General features: G+C 59.3%; 5 protein-coding genes across 5 annotated transcripts; all 5 read left to right on the plus strand.

Moving 5' to 3' along the window:
* Nucleotides 1–1276: 1276 nt before the first annotated feature.
* LSCM1_06611 (uncharacterized protein) lies at nucleotides 1277–4003 on the plus strand (the record flags this gene model as incomplete). The annotated part of the gene is made up of 1 exon (XM_067324023.1): nucleotides 1277–4003. The coding sequence occupies one exon, from the start codon at nucleotides 1277–1279 to the stop codon at nucleotides 4001–4003; it is 2727 nt and encodes a 908-aa protein (XP_067180564.1).
* A 3811-nt stretch (nucleotides 4004–7814) lies between these two features.
* LSCM1_06612 (uncharacterized protein) lies at nucleotides 7815–9275 on the plus strand (the record flags this gene model as incomplete). The annotated part of the gene is made up of 1 exon (XM_067324024.1): nucleotides 7815–9275. The coding sequence occupies one exon, from the start codon at nucleotides 7815–7817 to the stop codon at nucleotides 9273–9275; it is 1461 nt and encodes a 486-aa protein (XP_067180565.1).
* A 4262-nt stretch (nucleotides 9276–13537) lies between these two features.
* LSCM1_06613 (uncharacterized protein) lies at nucleotides 13538–15403 on the plus strand (the record flags this gene model as incomplete). The annotated part of the gene is made up of 1 exon (XM_067324025.1): nucleotides 13538–15403. One exon carries the CDS (start codon nucleotides 13538–13540, stop codon nucleotides 15401–15403), a length of 1866 nt encoding a protein of 621 aa, XP_067180566.1.
* Nucleotides 15404–18174: 2771 nt separating this feature from the next.
* On the plus strand, nucleotides 18175–19542 carry LSCM1_06614 (uncharacterized protein; the record flags this gene model as incomplete). Its single annotated transcript, XM_067324026.1, has 1 exon — nucleotides 18175–19542. One exon carries the CDS (start codon nucleotides 18175–18177, stop codon nucleotides 19540–19542), a length of 1368 nt encoding a protein of 455 aa, XP_067180567.1.
* Nucleotides 19543–22151: 2609 nt separating this feature from the next.
* LSCM1_06615 (uncharacterized protein) lies at nucleotides 22152–23588 on the plus strand (the record flags this gene model as incomplete). The annotated part of the gene is made up of 1 exon (XM_067324027.1): nucleotides 22152–23588. One exon carries the CDS (start codon nucleotides 22152–22154, stop codon nucleotides 23586–23588), a length of 1437 nt encoding a protein of 478 aa, XP_067180568.1.
* Nucleotides 23589–25522: the final 1934 nt, after the last annotated feature.

Genomic DNA, 25522 nt, shown 5'->3' on the forward strand with positions numbered 1-25522 from the left:
CACTTGCGCAGAATCGCTGCACTCCCCAACCCATACACAGAGACGCACATACGCGCCCCCCACCCCACCCCCTTGGCGCTCGTGTAGTGCCTACTCTGCTGCACAATATTCCACACAGCCCTTCCAGGTGCTCTCACAGCGCCCGCCCTCACCCAGGTCCGGAAAACAAAGGATAGCTCTCAGCGGCATCATTGCCCGACATAAACACAATTACTCACTCCGACACGATAGCGCGGAGCACTGCAGCGACTTGGGTGTGCTTCTTCGTGCTCTTCTTCTCGCGCTTCTCAACTCCTTCGTCTCATTCCACTCACGGCACTCTCTCTCTCCCTCCGCTTGCCTTTTTCCTCTTCGAGCCTTTCTTGTCTCTGCCTGTGCAACAGAGGTGCCGCCGGCCCCGCCCTTCCTTTCTTCAACCCCCCCTTCGCTCTACCTGCCTGCGTTGCGCGTGATCCGGTGCGCCGTCATCGCCGTTTGCTCGAAAGCAAAGAAGTAAAAAGGTAACGGAGGGGGACGTCTCTCGCTTTCCCTGCAGCGGCGCTTTCGTCCCCTCCCCCTCCCCCTTCCGTTTTTAGTTTATTTTCCGTGTCCATCGCCCTACTCCGTCCTCTCGCCTCTTCTTAGACGTTTTACTCGGCGACGCTGTTGTGCTGACTTCGTGCGCTTACTCTGTGCGTCGGGTAGTCATTTTTTCTGCTGCTTGTTTGCTTGCCTCCCCTCTTTCCCCTCCCCCCTTCAGCCACTTGGGTGCACCTTTGCTGGCTGCGATAGCTGGAGGTTAGCTCCCGCAGCTGCTCTCTTTCTGTTTTTTTTTTATATTTTCTCCCCTCTCCCACTGTCGCCGCCGATCACCGATCTGTCTCCTCCACCCTCGTCTCCGCTTCCTCGAACCGGTTGCTCCTGGGCTGTGCGGGTTATCGTTTTGGTGCTCGTCTGTTTTCTGCGCTGGCGCGCCTCCCCTCGCCCCCTTTCTGCCCTTTTCGCTCTATTCTTCGCCTACCCTATTCTGCGAGTGACTGTGTTGGCGTGTGAGTGTGTGAGTTGAGTGGCCTCTCTTTCTCTTCAACAGGGCTGTTTTTTTTTTGCTTCTTTTTTCTGCGGTTGTTGCTGTTTCGCTGAAGAGGACGGACAGGAAACGCTTGCGCACGCCCGGCACGCATTCACACGGACAAAGCTTGTGAGGTTGTCGGCACACCCGTCGCATGGTCGCGCGTACACACGAACATAGGTGCAGACATACACATTTGATTCGCTTAGACGGACGCTCGTTCATTCGATGTGCATGCGAGTGAGCATGAGCAGATACCACCACAACCCGTACCGGCAATCGTCCGCCTCGTATACCCCGCAGCAGGCTTCTCGACAGCAAGGGCAGCCGCGCACTGCGACCCGAGCCTCGACTCAGCCACCACCGCCACCTCCGGCGCCGGATCCCGATGACTCCACTCATGCGCAAACGAGTCGGTACCTCTGCAAGACAACCGGAAGCTCGTCTGCTCATTCAACCTTCCCCACCGCGCGAGCTAGCCCAGTCATGGGAGGTGAACGTGCCCGCCTCGCGACGTCTGCGCCGGCCTCCGCTTTTTTCCAAGCGCCCAGCATTGCTGCTAACGTCGACATGGGCGGCCCGATGACGCTGGCGCTGTCGGCTACAGCAGCGACTGCGTCTGCCCCTGACGCCGAAGGTTACCGCGCGCTCAGGGCCTCGTCTTCTTCACTGTTCGATAGCCTAAACTCGCGGCACCCATCACTGACCTCACCGTTGCACGGACCTCCCCTTCCCCGGTCGCGATACAGCAGCGATGATCTGGGACTAGCTGGGAACACGGCAGGCTCCTTGACGAGCTTCAGCACCCCGACTCGGCTCTTTGCCGCTCCCCTGCCCTCACGCCAAGCATCGCTGAACGTAAAGTTGTCCGGCTCAGCGACGGCAGTGGAGCGCCAGTCGCTCTCGGATTGGTTCGGAGCAGCGGGGTGCGATGACCCGTCCACCGGCTCGTGCCTGAGCAGCAGTAGCTGGTCCGCATTGAACCAACCGCAGCTTCGCGGCCCTGCCCGCGCGTCGGAGACGTCGCCTGTCCTCTCCACAGATAATGTCGCCACGACGCTTTTTATCGATGGGCTACCTGCGCCCATTGAGAACAAGTGGCAGCTGCAGCCGTATGTACCGCCACAAGGACTAGTGGCGCTGCGGGTGAAGAGTTCGCGAGGCAGGAACGTCGGCTTCGCCGTCTACGACAGTATCCCGACCGCGCACGAAGCCCTGTCATGGTTCAAGCAGATGCTCATCATCAAAGAAGTGGTCCAGACCTCCACGTTCGGTGCGCCTCCCGCTGCTGACTCCGCGCGACAGACTGAGGCGCCACCCGTCCCTGAGAGCGGTGGCCACTTTGCTCGGCCAGCGAGTGCGGCCAGCGAGTGCCTCCGCGGCTCGCCCGCCGTGTCGGAGTCGCTGCCGCTGGAGTACGAGGAATACCTCCTCACGCAGCGGTTCCCCGACCAGTTCGCCGCTCTGCTGCGTAAGTGCACCCTTCTGCGAGCGGAGTGGGCCAGAGGCTTGGAAACCCAGCACACGCCCGCTAACGTGGCGGCTGGAATGGCCGCTGTTAGTTCTCCCGCCTCCTCCCCCTTCTCCCACCCGCCATCGCCGTGGACAGCGGCCGCAGCGGTGGCCCGTCCCCCGCCGCCCGCGTCGATAACAGCACCGGCGTCGCACCTAGGCCGAGAGACGGGCCGCGACAGTTGCGACACTTATTCGCACCTCTCAGAGAGGGCCCGGCAAGCTTCTCCACAGCAGTCTTCTCCCGACCAGTCGACGCTGCCATCGAGCGCGCTGTCGCCAGGGTTTCAGATGCTGCAGCAGCCGCTACATCCTTGCGGTCCTATGGGCTGGCCTGATGCTCAGTCCCCACAATCGCTAGCGCTGTACCACGCCCCGCTGCCGGCGACCCGCCGCGCTTGGACGGCCCCAGCACCATCGGTGCCTCTGCAAAGGCCAGAGCCACGGTACCACGGCTGCGGCTGCGGCACCGCTGCGACAGTCTACCACCAAGACGACCAGCTCGCCGCTTTTCGGCCTCCTGCTGCTGCGCATTCGAGCTCGCGCGTGGCGGAGCGCAACGATGCGCGTGACCAAGCGGATCCCTGGCAGAGCGCGCCACCACCACCGGCAGTGCTGTATCGTGAAGACGAGCCACTCCCACAGCACCGCCACGCGTCTCACCACCACCACCACCAGTCCCCTCGCGAACCGCCCCTCCCTTCCCGCACCCTCTTTGTGCGCCTCATCCACAACTTCGACGCACCTGAGTACCTGCAGGAGGACCAGATGCACAGCAACCCGTCCTTCCAGACAGTCAGGCTACCGCCGGCTGTCGCAGGTACGGTGACCGCGTCGGGGGCCACGGCTCCGTGCAACGAGGCGACTGCACTGCCGACTTCGACGCGGTTTCTCTCGGAAGGGACCCCCTCCTCCCACGGCTCCCCGCCGAGCGCGGTGATGCCCGTGAGCGGTACCGCGAGCACTCGTCTGCCGGCCTCGGTTGTGCCGCACCATCACCACCACATGCATTATCGATCTCCACCCTCACCCACCTTGGTAGCCGCCCCGCAGCTGCGCAGTTCGCTGGATAGCCGCGCCGCGCAAGCTTGTTCTCCAATGCAACCCCCGCTGCCATCGCAGCCGACGAGCCCATATGATGATCGTCCCGGCGGCGGCGGTGGTGCTGCCGATGGAATGGCTTTGCAGCCGACGCCGACAGAGGAGGACCGGGAATTCTTCCGCTTCGCACAGAGCGTGTTGCGCGAGGAGTACTTCTCGGAAAAGTTTGCCGGCTTCGTCAAGTATCGCGAGTTCCTGCGCCCGCCGTACTACGGCGGGTGCTTCGTGCTCTTTGAGCGAGGAGAAGACATGCAACGCTGCCTCCAGTGGATGCGCAAGGACGAACGGCTCATGAAGTTGTTTGCCGTTGCACCGGCCCGCAACGATAGTTTCGGACCCTGAGTGAATAGCTTGTTCACTTGCTTATGCATCTCTAGCGCTTGCTCGGGCTCGGGCTGCTAGTGCGGCGGTGGCCTTGGTGAAGAATTTGTGTGGGGTCAGTTCGAGCTTTCTTTTTTTTTTTCGTCGGCTGTATGATGAGCACGCACAGTGGGTGATGCGTGCTTGAATGTTGCGCAGCTGATTGTGCGTGTGTGTGTGTGTGTGTGGCGCTCTCTACGAGTGTGCGCGTGGCTTACCCGTGCCGCCACCCTCATCCTCAGGGGGAGAGGGTGGAAAGAAGGCGGAAGCGGCATTCCTCGTCTCCCCTCATTCACGCACGGCAGCTCATGCCTTTCTCTCTCTTCATATATATATATTTGTACATGTTTTCCCTTTTTTGGGTTTTGTTCAGTGTTATCTCTTCTCGCTTGTACGACGGCACGGCCTCGATTTCTTTCGTTGTGTATTCCTCCCACATCCGTATCGTCATTGGGGTCTGCCCTTCTTCCTTTGCCTCTCTCGCCCTCCCCTCTGCGTATTCCGCATGCTTTCGTCCGGGATTGGGTTATCTCTGCCATTTACTTTCCATTTTTTTGTTTTTTTCACCGTCTTCCTCTTTCAGTATTTATTTTTATATATTTATATATAAATGTGTGTGTGTGTGCACGCGCCTGTCTGTTTCGCTTTTGCTTTCTCCGTTCTCCTCCCCCCTCCCCCCTCTCTCCCTTTCTCTCGCGTCCTCACGCCCACGCCTCTCTCCTCCCGTCCCTCTTCCCCTCTTTTTTATTGTTGTTGTTGTTGACGGCCCGTCTCTCTTCTCTTCTTCTCAATCTCCGTTGGTTTCCTTTTGTATTTTTGTTTTTTTGTCATTTTGCTTTCCTCGCGTCTCTCTCTGTCTGTCTCTGTCTGTGCGATTAGCAAATGGTCTTCCACATCTGTGCGTGCGCGTGCTCGCGCTCCACATCGCCTCTTCTCCCCGACTTACCGCACCTCACAGGCGCGCGGGCGGCACCCTCTGTCCTCCCGCTTTTCTCTTCTTCGGTCTGTTTGGCTCCGACACCGCCACTTTTGCTCTGTTCCTCTTTCGTTGGCGCATCTTTTCCCGTTTCCGTCTGCTCTCTTCGCCCTCCCCTGCCCTCCCACCCATCAGTCAAGCTTAGGCGTCTCTCCCCCTTTTTCCCCTTTCGTTTCGCAGGTGTCGATGCCCCCACACCTCCCTCTCTCTCCCTCTCCCCTGTTGCTTCTCATGTTCTCTGCCTCCTCGACTATGACATCATCGGTCGAGGCTTCCCTTTTTTTTTCGCTTTACCTTTCCCTTCGGTCATCTCCGCGTGTGCCTGCGTGCTTGCGTCCTCTTCCTTTCCTGTCAACCATACGCGGACATTCGCTTCTCCGAAGAAGAAAAAAAAAACGAAAGAGCCGTTGGAAAGAGGTAGGCAATCCGCGAACGGACGGCGCTCGAGCTGCGTGCGAGAGCTTCTTCCTCTCCCTCTCTCCTCCCTCTCCCCCTTCTCTCTATTTATATTCGTCGCGTGCCCCCCTTTTTTTTCTCGCCGAGCGTGTGCACTTGCTCATCCTCACATACCGTCACAGATCGCTTGTCTTTCACACCCGATTTTGTCTTTGCGGCTCCGTTTTGCTTGTGCTTCACTGTGTGTTCCTTTGCCACTGCCGGTGCGCTCAAAAAAAATCTTTCTCGCGCCTCCGCCTTCGCGGTGCACACTCGCCGCTGCGACGTGGGTACGGCGAAGGCGAGGGGGGGGACGTGCACACGCGCAAGGGCAAACACACACAAAAAAGGGAAGATGTGGTGGCCGTGGTGAGGACGGAATGCCAAGGGGCTATGGAAAATGAAAACGCGTGAGTCCATTACCTGGCTCGACGTCCCTCATTGGGCCCAGCCGATTCTGTTGCACTCTGCACCTCGCCCGTTCTTTCATTGTTCTTCGTTGAGTTCCTTGCGGCCGCGAGAGCGGAAAGCGACGACGCTGCACTGCCCTTTCCTCCTCTTCCCCCTCCGCTTACTCCTCAAACTCTCTCTTCGTTTCCCCCAACCTCCGCCACAGTTAAGCTCCGTAGATTTCTGCCTTTTTTCTTTATTTCTTCTGTGAGTGCGAGTTGTCCCTTCACTTACCCCCCCTCCCCTCTCCCGCTTCCCCTGGACGTCCACCTGCGACGCCCGCCTCTCCCCCCCTCCCCACACACTCTCTCCGCTCCCACCCGACACGCACCACTGCATAATTGTGTCTGTCAACGTTTCTTCATCCGAAAAAGAACAAGGACATAAAACTTCTCGTCTTGTTCGCTATCGCTTATCTCGAGCTGTGTTTGCGTTTGCGGTATCTGTTGCGCGTTGGTTTTGGTCTCTCGGTCTTTCTCTTGGCCCTTCCCCCCTCCCCCTCCCCCTCTTCTATCCGGGCTCAGGGCGAAGATTCAGATGTGTCTACCTTCCCTCTTTTTTCCTTCCTCCAACGCATCTTCGCATGTATCCCTCTCTCCCTCTTCATATATTGGTTCTCAGTTTTTTTTCTTTGGTGCGTTTGGCCAGTGTGCGTTCTCATGTCTATCACGGCGTTTCGACGTCCTCTTTTATTCCTTTTTTTACCTTCCGTTGGGCCTTTCTGGCACAGACGGCTAAAGACGCATCGGGGCGATCTGCGTATTCCCCCCGGCGTGCGTGGATAGGAGGCACAGAGGCGTGTGTGTGTGTGTGTTAGTCAGGGCAACGGCGCACGCACCAACAAGCAGAAAAGGTTCGTGGATTAGCGGTAGCCAAACACTGCTGTGGGCGAGAGGGGGGCGCCAATACTTGTAGCTCACTACGCATGCATCGCAGTCGTGTTGGGGGTGGGCGACGACAGCAACCGCTGACGTTTCCAAAACCGCTCGCCACCACCTTTGTCTCCCTCTCTCTCTGTCTCCCTGTCTGTCTGTGTCTCCCTTGCCCGTCTCTCGTACATACCATTTACGCCAAGTATATGCACATTATATATATATATTCATGTTCGTCTCTGTGTGTGCGCGCGCTGCTGAAGAGAAGGTCAGCGACATCACCAAAAATGTCATCCGCAGCCGACTAGGATACAGCGCAAGTGCCACGTGCTGCGCTCTCCAGCGGGAGAGGTGAAGAGTTGGAGTGGGCAGCGAAGGCAAAGCAAAATGCTCACGCGCATTAGCGAATTGGCGGCTTCGTCGAGGCGCAGGAAACGCCGAAAAGATGCCGTCCACAGGCGATGCAGAGGCGATATACCCCCCCTCCCTCCCCCCGCGCGCGACAGATGGGCGGGGAGAGGGGAGCGAGAGGGAGGAAGAGGACTTCTGGCGTGGTTGCGCAGAGGAAGACGCACACTGCGGCTTCAATGCGAGCGCGTCTGTGACTCTTGCTCACGGACACATCACTCAGCGCCGCCCATCCCCTCTCCTCTTTCCCTGCACGGATGGTGGAAGGGACCCCAAGTCTTTTGCGAGCGCTGCTTGCCCGCTGACACACCTCTGCCTCTCCTCACCCGCGGCTTCATTAGCTCCTCTTTCACCCCCTCTTCCTCCTCCTCCTCTTTATATTTTCTGTGCCTTCTGCCTACCCCCCCCCCACACACACTCGCTTTCTGGCTTGCGTCTTTTTTCTGGGTCGACCCCGCGCCACGTCACACCCGCTCCCTCAATTGCTGATGGTGGTGCCACCGTCACCTTCCTTTACTCCTGGCTGCCTGGTCACCCTGGGCGAACACTTGCGGGCTCATGTGCCTGCATACAGCAACAACGTGACCCGCTCATCTTCCTACAAATCACTTCCCCTCCTCTTTCTTCACTGAGAGTCCTCATCTTGGCTATCATGACGAAGCAGGCAAACTGGCTGATGTCGCTAAAGCCGATGCTGGCGGTGCTGCCGGAGATCGAGAAGCCCCGCCGCACACCTGGCATCAAGGAGCGCATCATGTGGAGCGCTGCCGCGCTCTTTGTCTTTCTGATCTGCTGCCAAGTCCCGGTGTACGGCGCCCGCCCCGGCAATACCAGTGACCCCTTCTACTGGATGCGCATAGTGCTGGCCAGTAACAAGGGTACGCTGATGGAGCTGGGTATCTCGCCCATCGTGACCGCCTCGCTCATCCTGGAGCTGCTCGCGGGCGTGCGTGTCCTCACCTACGACTCGAACAACCGCGAGGAGCGGGCGGTCTTCGAAGGCTTCCAGAAAATGATGGCTCTGGTCATCACGGTAGTGGAGGCAGTGGCGTACGTGTCTTCGGGCATGTACGGCGACCCGTCCCGCATTGGCGTGGTCATGTGCGGCCTGATTGTACTCCAGCTCATGGCGGCGACAATGATCTGCATGCTTCTCGATGAGCTCCTGCAGAAAGGGTGGGGCATCGGCAGCGGCATCTCCCTCTTTATAGCCACTAACGTGTGCGACACCATCATCTGGAAGTCGTTCTCGCCGTCCACGATCAACACCGGCCGCGGCGCCGAGTTCGAGGGCGCCGTCATCGCCTTCTTCCACCTGCTTGTTTCGCGCACCGACAAGGTCCGTGCGCTGCGTGAGGCCTTTTACCGCCCGCAGCTGCCGAACCTGACGAACATCTTTGCTACTGCCGTGGTCTTCGTCGTCGTTGTCTTCTTCCAGGGCTTCCGCGTGCCGCTCATGACGAAGAACAAATACAATGGCAACGATCGCCAGCCGTACATGATCAAGCTCTTCTACACGAGCAACATGCCGATTATTCTGCAGTCCAGCGTTGTCTCGAACATCAGCTTCTTTTCTCAGATTCTGTCGCGCCGCTTCGGCAACCGAAACTTTCTGATCAACCTGCTCGGCCGCTGGGAGGAGCGAGGCTACAACGGCGGCGGCAGCGGCCAGCTGTTCCCTGTCGGTGGCCTTGCCTACTACCTGGTGCCCCCGGAGACCTTCTACGACCTGATGGCGGATCCCATCCACGCCATCTTCTACGTGCTCTTCGTCCTCACCTCGTGCGCCATCTTCTCCCGTCTGTGGATCACCATCTCACACACAGCGCCGCGAGATGTCGCGAGGCAGTTGGCGTCACAGGGCCGCTGGCTTGTGCAGGCCCGCGAGAGCGAGGAGGACATGGCTAGGCTCCTAGAAAAGTATATTCCTGTCGCGGCCAGCTTCGGAGGCCTCTGCGTGGGCGCGCTGACGATCTTCTCCGACTTCCTCGGCGCCATTGGCAGCGGCACCGGCATCTTACTCTCCGTCACAATGATCAACCAGTACTACGAGGTTCTTCAGCAGGAGGCCCAGGACCTCGGCTACGGCTTCCTGAAGCAGAAGATGGCGTAGCCGTGCACAGGTCCCGGGGAGGTGAAGGGAGTGGGGGTGGGGAAGTGACGTATCGCCTTTGGTCCCGCGCCTATGCTCGCCTAGGCTGCTGCCGGTGCTTGCGTGGGCGTATCCTTTTTTTTATTAGCAAACTCAGAGCACGGCGAGGAGGAGGTGGGGAGGCGATGGAGGCTATCGCCCTGCGTTCGTCCTCTTCCCCTTCGCGACAAGCGTCCATCCGGCTTGCGGGTGCCGTCTGGTGTGGTGGTGGGTGGGTAGGGGGGAAGCTGGCGAGATGGGAGAGCTGCTGGAGAGGGAGGCATGCGCGTAAGGCGCTAGGGAGGCTCTCATTGGCGCCTCATACGAGGCAAGAGGGGGCGCGCACACCACGAGGCGGGCGCGAACGAGGCACCCACGGCTAACTCCGCGCGCCACATCTAACGCATATCCACCGGTATACAGCAGGTGCGGAAGCGCGCGGCGGTCGCGGATTTGCCCATCGCACCGCCGCACGTGCCGGTGCGGCTCCGTGTGCTCGCCGATGCACGTGCGGCTGCATAAAGGCGAGGCCTGGCCGCCAGGGGCGAGGTAAGGGCACGTACTGTATAAAGCCGGCGTGTGTGGGGGGATGCAGGTGGGGCCCGTGCCGCGACCGAGCAGAGGGGTGCTCGGTGGAGTGCAGAGGGGCAAGAGAGAGAGGGAGAGGGAGATGAGGGGTGGAAGGGGTACAGTGCGAGGGCAAAGGCAGAAGGCCCTTTTACCAACTCAATGAGTTTCTCCCGCAAAGCATCCAACCGTGGGCAGCGCATTCCTGGGCTCTTTTTATCGAATGCGAGCTGCCAGCCTCTGCTCCCTCCTCCCCCCTCTCTCTGCCTCTCTTCTTTTCATGGCGCCAGCGCCCCCCGTCATGACGGTAGCCCTCGTAATATATTGCCTCACCTCTCTTTCTCTCCTCTGTGCTACAATGTTGCGCATCATTTTTCTCTCTTATGCGGCCACGAGAGGCCATCTTTCGGCTTACCGTTGACCAGGACGCCCGTAGATGCCTCTTCGTCGCTTCTTCGCATACCTTATTGGCGATGAAAGTTTCCTTGAGCCGGTCCCTTGTGTCTTTGCCAGTTTGAGAATGGCTCTTCGTAATTGCCGGACAGGCTCATCCCTTCTCGCCCTTTTTCTTCTGCCTGTCTCTCGCTTCAGTGAGTACGCCGCGCTCCTCTTCTCCAGCAAGAGGAGGTAAAGGGGGGGCGGGGCGGCGGCTGTGGCGCCCTGACTCGGTGCGCAAGCAGCTGCGCGAGTGATGTGGTCGGTGCGTGGCGGGTGCCCTACTCGCAGCTGCGTCATTGCCTCGAACGAAACTTCTTCCCTCTGGCGCCCCTTTGCTTCAGCCCTCCCCCACTCCTCCCCTTTTTTCTTCGCTTCGGGTGCGTCTGGTACGACTTCTTCGCCTCTCTTTCTCTTTGTGCGTTTGCGCCGGCGCATTTTCTTCTCTACGCCTGCCCGTCTCGTGCGCCATCATGATGGCTCAATGGAAAACGTGTCTGTGTGCAGCTTTTCGTGCTACTTTGGCTCTTTGTGGTGCCGTTGTCTCATCCCCTTCCTTTCCGAGGTAGTGGGGGCCGGACCGGTGTGTGTGTGTGTGGTGATGGTGATGATGCCTTCTAAAAGAAACGGAAGAAAGCGGGAAGGAGGTGAATGATGCCCTCCTCCTCCGCCTGTGCACCTCCACTTCTTGCCCAAGCCCTCCGGGACGATCCGGCAACCCCTGCACGTTAAGCAGCGGAGGGAGAGAGAGGAGGAGGCAGGTAAGGAAGTGGGTACGGAGGCGAGGGTGCGGAGGGGGGAGGGGGGCGTGCAGGCCAGCGGCGTGGCGACCGACGGCCGATTCTCACTTTTAAGGACTCAAAGCAAAGAGCACCCACGCAGACATCTAGCCCGGAGGGTGATGGTACCGCAGAGCACAGTGAAGGCGGATGCGGCATGCGCATGCGCTTGCGCGATGCCCCCCCCAAAGCACCCCAAAGCACCAGAAGTCTGAGGAGAAGCATCCGGTTGGGGCAGATCCAAGGGTCAGGGGAATAGGGGCGCTACGAGTCTGAACTGCTCACCACTTGCCTTTCCATTCCTGATCTTTACTCCCACGCACTGTGTCACGCCACGCGCAGACTCGCCAGTGTGCGCTCTGGTTCACACTCCGCATCGGCATACCAAGTGCATGCGCGAATCAACGAGCACATAGCTACCAACCCATCACCAAGCATGTCTCCTCTCTCCTGCCCTGCTCATTTCTCTTCACATCCCAGGCGAGTGCTGTATAGGGTGCCAGCGACGCAGATGCATGCGGCCGCAGACATGCCAAACGGCCTGTGAGCACGAGTGGCGGCGGCGATTAGCACAGGGGTGTTGCCATGGCCGCGGGCCTGGTACCTCAGCCCATCTGCGCCACAGACACCTTCGCCACAGTGGTGGAACCGCGCATCGGCAGCAGCCACCTTCCCGCAACCCTCGCTCGAGCACCCGTGGGCAACGCTGCGCACTAGCCTCGAATGGAAGAGAGGCTGCACTACTACCTCCCACCCGCAGCGGCGCCCCACGCGTTCTGGCGCGCTCAGCGGAAGAGCTGCGGTCATCTATGGCGATGACTGTGAGCTTAGCGCTTCTGCGGTGCAGTGAGGCGTGGGTTCTTGAGCCAACGGCCCCAACAGCAGCAGCGACCGTGGGAGATGGGTGTATGTGGTCATCTCTGCCGCGGGGGTGCGTGTGTGTGCCCTCGAATGCTTCCGCGTGTGTGTAGTCGTGCTTGTGCCTTATATACATGTATTGGATTTAGTGCGCGGCAAGGGGAGCGAGAGAGTCTTTCCTCCTCCTGTGCTGTGCTCGGTTGCACTTCATTGCTTTTCGATGGTGTAACCTGTTCGCCATTGTTGTAGGTGCACAGAAGAGGATGTACGCGGCGGGGGAGGAGGAGAGCAAACCTTCATGGGCTCGAGGCCAGAGAAGCTCTCTACGACTAGGTCACTGTAATGCCAACTGGGGATACGTGGCGGCGGTGACCGAAGGCGGGCACATGGTACGATGCAGGAGGGTGGTGGTGGTATGAGGGTAGCGCTTGTAAGTGTGTGCGACATCTGCAGTACGCAGGCTCTGTCCTGTGTGCAGCTGAATCTGTCTTTGTCTCCCCCCTTTTTTTCGCGAAAGCGTGGCTGTAGCCGCTCTTCTCACATATGCCCAAGAGCTGCACTCCAATTTGTTGGCTCACCCCATGCCTGGCGAATTCCGCTGCACCTCTCACCACCTCCCCCCGCCTTTCGCCATGGCCTGCATGCGCGCACACCAATACGCAATCACAGACGAATTTTCTACTCTCCCGACTGCGCTGTCCTCCCCCTTTTTTTATCGCCTCCGTTCCTCCCCTCTCTCATCCCATCTGCAGTTCACACTCTTCGCAGCGTACAACCCAGACGGCTGGACAGGGCCCGCCGCATAGGAGCAGAACAACACGCCCGCACAAAGCCGCCGCCTTCATCCCTCCCCCTCCTGCCCACCGCTTTCTGTCCTCAGCTAATCACCCGCACCTCCGCATCGCTTTCTGCCTTTTCAGCTCACTCGCAGCTCTGCGCAGACAACATCGGCAAGAAAACCAAGGTAGTAACCAATACCTCTACTGCCCACTCGTGACCCTGTCACAGCTGAAGGAGGCGCGCGCCTCTCTCTCTCCCCCCTCCCCTCTTCCTCTTGCCGCTGGTGTGTTGCTTTGCCCAGGAGGGGGTGGCGATCTGTCTGCACTCACTGTTGCGCGCTGCGCGCCTTACTCGCTCCTTTTCCGCCTTACTGTTCTTTTTGATTGTGCGAGTGAGCGCGATCAGCGCTATTTCGGCTCGCGCGCCGTCTCTCATTGGGTTCGATTGCTCTCTTTTCGGTGGCTTGTCCAAAAAACAACGCCTGCACATTTGTCTTCCATTTCGTGTGTGCTTCCTCTCTCTCCTCTCCGCTCTTACAGCTCTTCTTCGTTTCCGCTGCGTTCACCCGTCCGGCTGTCTGTGCTCCTTCGCCTTGCGTACGCACCTCAGTTCAGGACTCGCCCGCAGACGTTCTCGTTTTTCTATCGTGCTCCCTCTCCGCCACCCCCCTTCCTCCTCCCTCCTCCTCCTCCGCTTCTCGCGTGGACTACAGTGGCGACTTCCGCCCGCGTCTTTGGTTTTCCTGCTCACTTTCTTTCTCTGCCCTCCCCCTTTTTGCTGCGCTATCGGCTGCGCCTTCACGTGCTCATCTTCGCATTTTCGAGCATGAGCGCATCACCGGGCCAGTCACCGCCGTCGCTCACCCCTGAGCACTCGCCGCGTCAGGTGAGCTTGCAGTCTGGGACGAGCACTACCGCGCCTGCGCTTGATACCGCTGAGAACCAGACGTCCAAGAGGCGACGACGTCATCACCACCGCATTAGTGCCTCGGACGCGCCAACTGCGTCTTCGCATGCTCACCGGCACCGGCACAGGTCGAGGTCGCAGAACTCTGCAGCAGCCGTAGCAGCTAATGAAGGAAAGGCGGGCGCCTCAGCGAGCGCCCATAGTCCCCGTGAAGCGCCGCGGATGACGGACGATGTAGAGAAGGGAGAATGGGAACGCATGGCGATCGCAGTGGGCCCTCGGGGCTCGACCGTCAGCAACGGCAATTCCCGAAGACTGAGCGTTAGCCGTTCGCCCCCGCCCCCATGCGAGCCGCTTGCTGTCACTCCTAGTACCGCCGCTGCGACGGTGGCGTACGTTTCAGTGGCTGGTGGGCGACAAGCCCACGTATCGAACGGCGCTGGTGGGCCCGCTTACAGTGTGGGGCAAAGACATGTCTCTTCGGCCTACAACGAGGGCCAACCTCTCGGCTCCACGCGCGCTTCAGGCCCTGAGACGCCGATGTCGAGCGTCAGCGAGTACGTCAAAGGGCATTCAAAGCCGCGAATCACCGGCACGGCGCCGCGCGAGTCGTCTGTGGAGATGTCGGATATATTTAGCCCCGCGTCTGCGCGGGAGGCGGAGTTAGATGCGATGGGGCGGCCTCGATGGCTCAGGGGCGGCAATCAGCTCTCCTTTCACATTACCAGAGCCGGACCAATGGCTGTAAGCACCAGTGAGGGAGGCAGGCCGCGTATGCAATGCGTAAATTTGGGCGCCGCGGATGTGGATCGCCCCATTGCGGAGGAAATGGAAGTGGCGGAGAAGCGCCGGTACGGGGACGAGCGAAACACCGTTTTCCTCCCCGCTGCCAGCACCGACGTTGGTGGTGGTGAAAGCGTACATGAAAGTACTCTGCATGATGGTGGGGGAGGCTCTGGTGACGCATGGGAGAGCGAAGACGCGGCCGAGGACAGCGGCAAGGTTCCTCGCTCAGCGGAGCCATGCTGCTCGCTCTGCGTAAAAATAGAGGACCCCGACAGCTGGCGTCACAGTCAACCACGTCGGCACGCCTTCGAGCGCCCGCTGCATTCACTGCAGGTGACGGCGTTCGTCTTTGAGTTGCTACTGATTGGCCTTTTCTGGTCTGGCGTCTTTCCAGGGTACGTCCTCCTTTACACCCAAGACCATCAGGACTGTCTGGCTGAGCTGATTGTCTTTGCTATCTTGGTGCTTCTGGGGATGCTCTGGCTGTACACCTCCCTCATCCTCGTCTCCTTCAAGGACTGCACGGACCGCAGCAACATGGGTGAACTGTGCATGTTCTGCCGCCGCCGCACGCATGAGGACTCCAAGCACTGCAAGGCGTGCAACAAGTGCGTAGAGGGATTCGACCACCACTGCAAGTGGCTGAACATGTGCGTCGGTGATAAGAACTACCGAATCTTTTTCTCGTTTGTCTCCGCCGCCGTCTGCGTGACGCTGTCCGGTTTCGCGGGTGGTGTGACATACCTGGTGCGGTGGTGGCACGTGCTGGCGGAGCACCACAGCGCGTACTTCCGCGCAGGCCCGATCGTCATGTGTGCACTAATGGTCTTGGGGGTTGGCCCGATGGCACACCTGCTCCTGTTTCACACGTATCTGTGTATTGTTGGCAAGACGACCTACCAGCACATTCTGGAGAGGCGCGAGCGCGGTGGGCAGCTCCCCGCAAGTGAGACGGAGGAGCGGTTCCGCAGGAAGCGACGGCGGCTGTGCTGCTATTGAGGGGCTAGCCGGCAAGGGGTGGTGTACCTCGTCCCCTCCTCTCTCCTCCTGCTACTCACCTCCAGCGCTTTTTCCGCTCTGCGCATGGAGAAGAAACACACACACACACACACGCACAGGAGCTTTCAAGACGAGAACCGTTGCATTGCCTCTGCTGGTGAGGACTCTCCTCGACGCTCTTGCGGCGCCGGGGCCCGCGCAGGCGTCGTTTCTCACGTCATCTTCTACACCTGCTTCTCAGTGCCCGTCCAGGGCGGGTTAGGGATCGTGTGTGTTTGTGTGCGCTTTTTTGCTGGGGAGTGGGGATGCTGCGAGGGGAAGAGAGAGAGAGCGGAGGCGCACCCGCACCAAACAAAGGCGAATACGAGCGAGAGCTGAAGCTGCGTGGGCCTCTGTTTTCCCTATTCGCCCCCCCTCTCTCTCCCTCCCTCCCTCCCTTCGTCCTCTTCCGCCCTTCCACACATGCATAGCGACACGCTGTCTTTCATCTCGGGTGTCCTCCCTCCCTCTGTTTGCGTTTTTTTCTTTGCTTACTGCCGCTCCTTCACTGTTTCGATTCCGTGGGGTTTCTGTTGACGCACGCATCTACTTACACACACACACACATGCGTGTGGTGTGCCTCTGTGTGTGTTGGCCTGTGCTATGACGGGCTTCGCTCTGCACGGATAGAATCACCTCTGTCTCTCTTTGCGGCCTCCCCCTCCCCCTCCCTCTCCCCCAAAGGGCAGTGAAGAGGTTCGAGTGACGGATTCGGGCGGTGATGTGGTGCACCATGAGCGTTTGGTGAAGGGTTTTCATTTTCTGCATGCCGTCCCTCTCCCTCCCTCTGTGCGCACAGACACACCATTTCCTCGCCGTTCTGTTCTCTTTTCTTCAAGCGTGTGTGCTTTTGGCGCTCAGCTTCTCCTCCCCAGCACCTTTCGTTTCCCCTCTTGCCCTGCCACGAGTGCTTTCGATGATCAGTGCCGGCATCAATACTGCTGGGACTGCCGTCCTCCTCGCTTTCATCATTGGAGTGCGTCTCCTCTACAGCGGTCTTTCGTGCTCCGACTCTTTCCGGACGCGATGCAGCATCACCCACACATACACACAGAGTCGAGCAGGTGTGCATTGGCCGATTGCTTTTCGTCTCCTGTCGTGAAATGGAGCCCTCCTCATCTTCCCCTTCCACCCTCCCTCTCTCGTCGTCCTCGTCTTGTGTGCGCGCGCGTGCGTAAGTGCCATATATTTTTTCGTCGCGACTTTTTTCTCGATACAACTCAGAGACCTGACGTCATCTTCTGCTGCCGCGGTGCTCTTCCGCCGCATGGAGGGCGTGGGAGGTGCTCCATGGGTTTACTTGTAAGTTTTTTTGTGTGTGTGTGTGTCTGTGTGATAGCTGTTCGAGTGACCTCTCTCTATCAGCTTCCATCTTTTTCTTTGCTCTCCTGATTCCATCAGTGCCGGGTCGTTTCGACAGCTGCCGCTGAAAGGTGTCGTGGTGATTGTGCCATCATACTGGCATGGGTCGACGTGTGCAATGCGCAGAGGTCAAGTGCGTGCGCCTCCCGTTGTTGCTCTTCGCATCCCCTTTCTGTTCTTCCGCTGCATATCTGTGCGCCGATGTATGCTGAAGAACTCAACAGAAGGGCCCAGACAGACAACCCCACTCCGTCTCTCTCTGTAGGTGAGGCCGTTTTTTTCGGTTTCCTCGTTACCATCTGCTGTAACTGACGTGGTGACTGTGATGCTCAACTTCGCCCACGAACACCCCGTCGAGAGACACAGAGCCGACGCGGGCGGCTCTGTGCTGCTGGATGCTGTGCCCTCCATGGGCAGAGGCAAGAGGCTGCTTCTAGCGGTGCGCTGGCGTTCAGTATCCTGGACTGAATGGGAGGAATGTGCGTGTGTGTGTGTGGGGGGCATCAGATACATGCCGCAATGCCGTGGAACGCCCGTGTCAGCCTCCTGCCGATGCATGAGTGCATCCACATGGGTGAGCACAGCAGTGACAGGTACTTCTCTGGGCGGCGTGTGCTTCGCCGCACATTATGTCTCTCAGCAGAGGACAAGAGCAGCCCGCGCAGGACACGGACGTCAACGCGTGCTATGCAGTGCCGTTACTGAGAGAGGAGAGGGTGAGTGGTGGGCGAGAGAGGGAGGACTCAAGCGCGTGCGAGTCACTGTCTTTACAGGTAAAGAAAAAAGAGCTGGGCGAAGTCGCCGCTGCCTCTGTGCTCCCCCTTAACCATCTCCCAAACACGCACACACACACACGAGCGACCACACCGGGGGAAGACACAGAAGTCTTCCAAATGTGGACTTCTACTCTTCCCGTCGCTTCCTGTCACGAGAGGGGCGAGAGGCTACCGTTATGGTCACACCCGCGAAATCGTGCAGGCACGTGCGCGCGTCCTCGAACGCACGTGCCTGCCGATAGTGTCGACTGTCATCTATGGTGACCGTGGGAGCCTTTTCGCAGCGTTGCCCCCGCCTCCCTCCCCTTTCCTCTACTGTACCTCGACCTGCTTACCTCTTACCGTCCGCTTTTTTTTTCTGGGCACAGTCTCCATGCCCTACTGCGGCCACACACACACACACACACGCACCACGCGAGCACTCGACTACAGCAGTCCACTAACGTCTGATTTAGCCGACGTATCGTTCGGCATTTCGCAGAGGGCAATTCTGTCAACGGTCCTCTGCGCGACGGCGCTTTTTTTTCCAGCTATTTAGTGCGTTTCTCTGCGCAGCCTCCAGAAACGCACAGGGAGTGCTACCAGAAGAACCGATGCCTGCCCCCCGAACAGTGTCGACGGACGCGGCCGGCGCGCCGGCCGCGCACATGACACCGGAGATGCTAGCGGTGGCCGCCAACGGGCACGCGCGGACGCACCACGTTCACAGGCACTCTCTTATCGGCCATGGGGACGAGCCGTCGAGGTCGTCCCCCCGACACGCGCCACCGAAGAGCCCCGCATCAGGGAGAAGCAGCGATATCCCAGAGGCCTCGCCTGCCGCATGCCATTCAAGGCCCGCATCTGCTCGCAGCGGTGATGTGGAGGCGGTCATGTTTTCAGCAGCGCCGCAGCGCGTCGCGCATCTCTCGGATACCGAGGCGAACGGCGCGATGTTGGGCTGCTTCGACCTCGACGTGACGGATGCGGCGCGTGGCGCGGATGATGCAATGGACGGAGGGGGCAGAGGCATGTGCGACAAGACGATTCAGGGCGGTATCAGCGACGGCTTCCACTTCACGGCTAGCGGCGAGCATGGCACCTGCGTGGTTGGAAACGTGCTGAGACCACCGTCAGGTAGCGATGCCGCCGACAAGATTGTGAAAAGTGACCACAGCAGTGCGGAGTTCGATGACGGCTTCGAGCCTCGCTCAGCGCAGCCGCTGGTCTCGTGCTGTGTGGACACCCGCCGTGACCCCAACGGGTGGCGACAAACGCGGCCGCGGCGCCACGCCTTTGAGCGCCCGCTGCATTCCTACCAGATTGCCGGGCAGATTTATACCCTGGTGATCATCATATTGTTTTGGTCTAGCGTGTTCGCCGCTTACTTGCTGCTCTATACCGAGAGCAAGAAGGACTGCCTGGTGGAGCTCGTGGTGTTCCCGACTGTCTTTGGCGTCGGATTGGTAATTTTGTACGTGTCGTTTCTCTGGATCTCCTTCAAGGACTGCACGGACCGCAGCAACATGGGTGAACTGTGCATGTTCTGCCGCCGCCGCACGCATGAGGACTCCAAGCACTGCAAGGCGTGCAACAAGTGCGTAGAGGGATTCGACCACCACTGCAAGTGGCTGAACATGTGCGTGGGGCGGAAGAACTATCGAATCTTTTTGTGCTTCGTGAGCGGATGCGTGCTCAGCTCCCTTGCGGCCCTCGCCAGCGTCATATGTTTGCTGGTGCGGTGGTGGCACGTGCTGGCGGAGCACCACAGCGCGTACTTCCGCGCAGGCCCGATCGTGCTATGCTGCGCGCTTCTCGTAGGCACCGGCCCCGTTGTGCACTTGCTCGGCTTTCACATCTACTTGCGTTTCATCCTGAAGAAGACAACGTACCAGGTCGTGATGGGCGAGCGCGAGGAGACCTTCCGGGTACTGGCGGAGGGGGCCGCGGCAAAAAAGAAAAGAGGTTGCTGCCGCCGCTAGCGTCTCTCGGACGATATCTGCCGCGACTCCTTGCGGCCCTTTCATGCCTCATGGCCGCAGGCTCTGCCTCGCTCACTGTCTCTCAATATGTATAAGGGTATCTCAACTGCGTCTCCTAACACTGAGCATTGCACACCGCTCTCTCTTTTTTGTCAGTTTTTTTCTTTCGCGTGTGCGTGTGCAGATGGGTCTGGACGTTTTTATTATTATTGTTCTATTGTGGCGTTGCTCGTCGTCGACCGCTACGGCCGCGTCCTATCCGCTTCTGTCGCTCATGGTGGATGGCGATGCATAGGTCGTGCGATCCGTGCGTGCAAGATATACGCGGACTTGGGCCTATGTGACACTGAATGACCTTGTCCTCCTCTCCTCTTCCTCCTCGATGTTGTTTGCTGTTGCCATTCCTTATGGTGGGACGGGGCGTCGAGGGCTTTCGTATCGGCGTGCATGGATGGGTGCCCCCCCTTTCCCTTGACGTTGCTGTTTTTTTTCCCCTTCTGCTTTTCTTTCTACCCTCCCTCCCCCCTATTCATTGTCACTGCTGCTGATGTTCCCTCCCTCCCTCCCTCCCAAGCTTAGATACACAAGCCCCATTGAGCCCCTTGTGAGTTGTCGGTGCCTGTGCAAGAAGACGCCCATGTGAGGAGTGAGCGGCAACGGCGGAGACTGTCCTTTCCTTTGCCATTCCGCTGCGCAGGCGTGTCCGTTTCTCCTTAGCGCCTCACACCGCCGGCGTCTTCTCCGCCTTTGTGCTCCCCCTCTTCTCATTTCCTTCCGCGCCCGCCAGCGCGTTGCTCTCTTTTTTTTTCCAGCCCCACCCCCCTCTTTCCCCCCTCCCCTCAAATACGCACTCGCGCGCGCATGTAATCCGTTTTTTTCTCTCGCATTTGCTGCGACGGCAGCGGCTGAATATGATTGCCCTGTTCCTCTCTTCCCTTCCCCCTCCTCCTCCTCCTTGATGACCCGATGAGATGTATCAGTCTCCTGCACATGCCGTGCGGTACCCTCTCTGACCTTTGGCCGCCATCTGCGTACGAGTGTGTTTTCCCCCTTCTGGTTGTGCTGTGTGTGAGCTATGATGATGGTGAGACGTCTCCGTGCGTGTTAGCAGGACTTGGTAGCCGTTCCATGGGAGGAGGCTGAGCAGCTCCTTCTATTGAGCAGCTCCCCTTCCCCTCTTTCTCCTGCGGATGCTGCACCAGCTCTGGTCGTAGCAGGGCCGAGTTGCTGCAAAGCGGAGGGGGCCATCTCGGCGAATCTCAGCGCTGAGGCCCTGAACGGCGCTGCGCTGGAGCGACGAGCGGAATTGAACAGGCTTGCACCATCCATGCGATAGGCGAAGTGCTCACAAGATTTTGAACGCATCTTGCCCGATCCTCACTGTCCACTAGTGATGGCGAGAGTGAGCTGCACCCCGAGAGCATCTGCACTTCGTGGCGTTCTGCATGACGGAAGTAACTGTGAGGCGACGCGTGGGGCGCTGTGGGGTGGTGCTGGGTAGCGCTCGAGACAGGTGCTGCGCTCCACCAGCTGAAGGGGCGCACTGCTGTGGTTCGTTTCGGCGCGGCTGCTCTGCACCGGCTGATGTGCGTGCCGCGGGGGGGGGCACTCTGCAGGTCGCCAAAGAGTCGACCCGCACTCCCTCTCCCCCCTCTCCTCCCCCGGCTAAAGCAGCCGTGCTAAGAGCGGACTTTTGCTCGGTTGAACGCGAAGCGCACGACGCCAGCGAAAAAAAAAGAGGCAAGATCGTTATCATGTTTGGCGTGTCGATGGGGACAGCTCGTGCTTGTCTACAGGCGGGAGGCGGGTGTACGTGCTGAGCGCCAGAACCTCCCTCCCTCCCTCCCCCTTACAGTGGTGCACTTAAAAGTGTGCCCGACATGCGGCTTACTGGGAGCTAAAGAGAGCGCCTGCTGGCGGGGCAGACCCCTTCTCTGCTTTCCCCCTCTCTCCTTCTTACGCAGCCTATGTCTCTGTGTTCATGCCCTTCCCACTCGCCACTCCCCGTCCTCCTCCCTCGCCCACCTCTGTCTCCCTCTTCCTCTCTTCCGCTCTCCAAACCACCGCGGTTGCGCACACTGGTACCCCCCTCCGACCCTTCTCCCTCTCCTTGGCGTGCGCCGCCGTGTAACTCGGGCCACCCTTTCCTTAGCCATGTCTCATAGCCGAGTCTCATAGCCCTTTTTGCATTCCCATTGCTTTTCACTGCGCCCTCTTCTCTCTCTCTTTCTGTCTACGGTTGCGCGTGCGCGTCTCTGTCTTTTCCCCGTAAACGCTCGCTCTGGCGCCACCTCAAAAAAAGCATAAATTCACACACACACACACGAAAAAAAAGATCGCACCCCCCTTTCTCTCTCCCTCTCTCACTCTCTTACTTCACCCTCTCCCCCTTCGACGTCGGCTAATTTTTTTCGCCCGGCTTATTTGCTTTGTTGGATTTCCTCTCGTATTCGCATTGTTTCACCTCTCTCCGCTTCGTCTCCTCACTGCCTCTCGCCGGCTCGCGCGCCCTGTGCCCTTTCATCACCGCCCCATCGTGGGATAACGGTAACGGAGAGAGAAGCGAACAACCGCACACACACACACACACAAAACGCCGTGCTGCCATCATGATCGGCGAGCTACTGCTTGTCTTGGCTGCTGGCCTCGCGCTGTATGGCTGGTACTTCTGCAAGTCCTTCAACACGACCCGCCCCACCGATCCGCCGGTGGTCCCCTGTACCGTGCCGTTCGTGGGCCACATCATACAGTTCGGCAAGGAGCCGCTGGGCTTCATGCTGAATGCAAAGAAGCAGTACGGCAGCATCTTCACCATGAACATATGTGGAGCCCGCATCACCGTTGTCGGCGACGTTCACCAGCACAGCAAATTTTTCACCCCACGCAACGAGATTCTGTCCCCTCGTGAGGTCTATAAGTTCATGGTGCCCGTCTTTGGCGAGGGGGTCGCCTACGGCGCGCCGTACCCGCGCATGCGGGAGCAGCTGAACTTCCTGGCGGAGGAGCTGACGGTGGCAAAGTTTCAGAACTTCGTACCGTCGATCCAGTATGAGGCGCGCAAGTTTATGCGGGAGAACTGGAACAAGGATGAGGGCGAGATTAACATTCTCGAGGACTGCAGCGCCATGATTATCAACACCGCTTGCCAGTGCCTCTTCGGTGAGGACCTGCGCAAGCGCCTGGACGCGCGCCAGTTTGCACAGCTGCTGGCGAAGATGGAGAGCTCTCTCATCCCTGCCGCTGTCTTCATGCCGTGGATCTTGAAGCTGCCGCTGCCGCAGTCGTATCGCTGCCGTGACGCCCGCGCTGAGCTGCAGGAGATCCTCAGCGAAATTATCATCGCTCGCGAGAAGGAGGAGGCGCAGAAGGACCACAACACATCCGACCTGCTCGCTGGTCTGCTCGGCGCCGTCTACCGCGATGGCACCCGTATGTCCCAGCACGAGGTGTGCGGCATGATTGTCGCTGCCATGTTCGCTGGCCAGCACACGTCCACCATCACCACCACCTGGTCCCTGCTGCACTTAATGGACCCCCGCAACAAGAAGCACCTGGAAAGGCTGCACCAGGAGATCGACGAGTTTCCGGCGCAGCTGAACTACGACAACGTGATGGAGGAGATGCCTTTTGCAGAGAAGTGCGCGCGCGAGTCCATCCGCCGCGACCCGCCGCTGATTATGCTGATGCGAAAGGTGCTGAAGCCGGTCCAGGTGGGCAAGTACGTCGTGCCGGCAGGCGACATCATCGCTTGCTCGCCGCTCCTCTCGCACCAGGATGACGAAGCGTTCCCGAGCCCGCGTGAGTGGAACCCGGATCGCAACATGAAGATCGTCGACGGCGCCTTCTGCGGATTCGGTGCTGGCGTACACAAGTGCATTGGCGAGAAGTTCGGTCTCCTGCAGGTCAAGACGGTGCTGGCGACGGTGCTGCGCGACTACGACTTCGAGCTGCTAGGCCCTCTGCCAGAGCCGAATTACCACACGATGGTGGTGGGCCCGACTGCTAGCCAATGCCGCGTGAAGTACATCAAGAAGCAGGCCGCCTAGAAGAGGCCGCCATGAGGCGTACGAACCGAAAACCCACAAACAAAAAAAATGTGTCGAACAAACGACAGCTGAGTGAAAGGGACGATGCGAGAGCCGGCGCGTGGCGAGGACGGTGCAACCCCGCGGACGCTCCATCTTTCTTCTCGTATTCGCACGCCTTTCTCGACCTCTTTTGATCCCCTCCACCGCTGCGTGGGCTCTATGCGGAATTCCCCGTTCTGGCTGCTGCTTCTCCGGAGTTCCACCACCGAAAAGGTGGCGGGCAGCCTCTGCGGTGCTGCTTTGTGGCGCAGGTGCGGGGTGCTTGTCGCAGTGCACGTCTCCGCACAGCGCGTCAGGGTGCCGGTACAACGCACACACGCACACACGCACGCACACGACTGTGCTCGGAAAGGACGAGAGGGCTGGAGGTGTGTGTGTGTGTGTGGGGAAGAGAGCAGATAGAAATAGTAACAATGGCGTTAGACTCTGTGTCTTGACATACGTGCGCACGAACGACTGCACAGACGAACTGTGAATCGGCACAAAAAAGAAGCGCCGAGGCAGAAGCGGGGAAATGGGCGCACTTGCAGGAAAGGTGCGATTCTCTTTGAAAGAGCGTGGGGGATATGTGGAAGCGGATGGGAGGGGGGGGACGACACCAATGCAGAGGCGCTGAGCGTGACGTGCGAAGTGCGACGGCGGTGGCGCAAATCTCTTAGTGTGGGTGCGTGCGAGAGCGTCTTTTGTGTGCGTGTGTGTTTGTGCCGCCCATGCGGCGAGTGTATCTAAGGGGCACTCACGCGCGCACTAGCTATGCGCTACCGAAAACCTATCGAGAGCGCGAGGTACACATGCATACAGGCACTCACCCATCTTCCCTTTCAGCCGCGAACGCGCCGTTGTGCGTGTGAGGGAAGAAGCACGCAAAAAGTGTCGACAGCGTGCGCGAAGAAAAAAATGTAGAGGACCGGCTTCCCGCCTTCGACTGCCCTCTCTCGCACACACATGCGCGCGCTCGCCGCGGCTGGCGAAGTCGTTTTCGAGTGAACCATGTGAGGAAGGAGGAGGTGAAGCTACGCCGCAAGTGGGATGCCGAGGAGGGAGGGGTGGGGAACGTGGGAGAGGGTGACGAAGTGACCGGTAATGTTGATACTCGGCATGCGCGCACTGCAAAGCGAACTGTGCCGCATCCTTGCGGAGGTGCGCCAGCGCCCAACGTTGAGGACGGAGTCTCTCGGATCTCTCTCTTTTCCTTGTTTACTGCCTTTTTTCGCCGTTCTCGGCGATACGGGCCTCCGCTGCTGCTCAATTGTTCAGAAGGGACAGTAGCCGCGCCTAAGCGATCGGCTTTGGGGCCAGAGGGTGTGGCTCATCAGCTCTACCGCGACATCCTTTTTTTTCGTCATGACCGTCGAAGGCGCACGTAGCGAACGAGCTCCTCGCGCGTCAGGTACGCCCGTGAACCGTTCTCCTTCTGGGAGGCGCCCCTGTGGCGCGCGATGTGTCTGGAGCGGCTCGTGCGCTCTCGTCTGCATTTGCGCGCGCACCTCTGTGCGTGTGCTGTGCGCCATTTTTCATCTTCGGCTCCTTTTCCACGCGCGTGTCGCCGGCGTTCCTTTCTCTCGCTCTCTTCCCTGCCTTAGATCTTATCTGGAGATACAGGCGCGCACGCCCGAGTGCGACCGTGCGAGTGCATCATGTAATGACTGCCTTGCGCGCACGTCTCGTTTGCTTCTCCGCGCCGCTGTCTTTCTCGCCTGCCAGTGGAACAGGGTGAGGTGGCTTTGCCGCGCCTCGTTCTCCTCTTCACTCTCTTCATGGGCGGTGCTCTCTATCGCCCCCTTTTTTCTTGGATGGCGCGTCTCCCTCCTTCACTTGAACGAGACGTGTTCGCATGCGAATGCGCGTGCCCCCATCCCTGCCCCTCTCTTTCCTCATCCTCTCTGCCCCCA

The sequence above is a fragment of the Leishmania martiniquensis genome, chromosome 11 (assembly GCF_017916325.1).
Source record: "Leishmania martiniquensis isolate LSCM1 chromosome 11, whole genome shotgun sequence".
NCBI lineage: Eukaryota > Euglenozoa > Kinetoplastea > Trypanosomatida > Trypanosomatidae > Leishmania > Leishmania martiniquensis.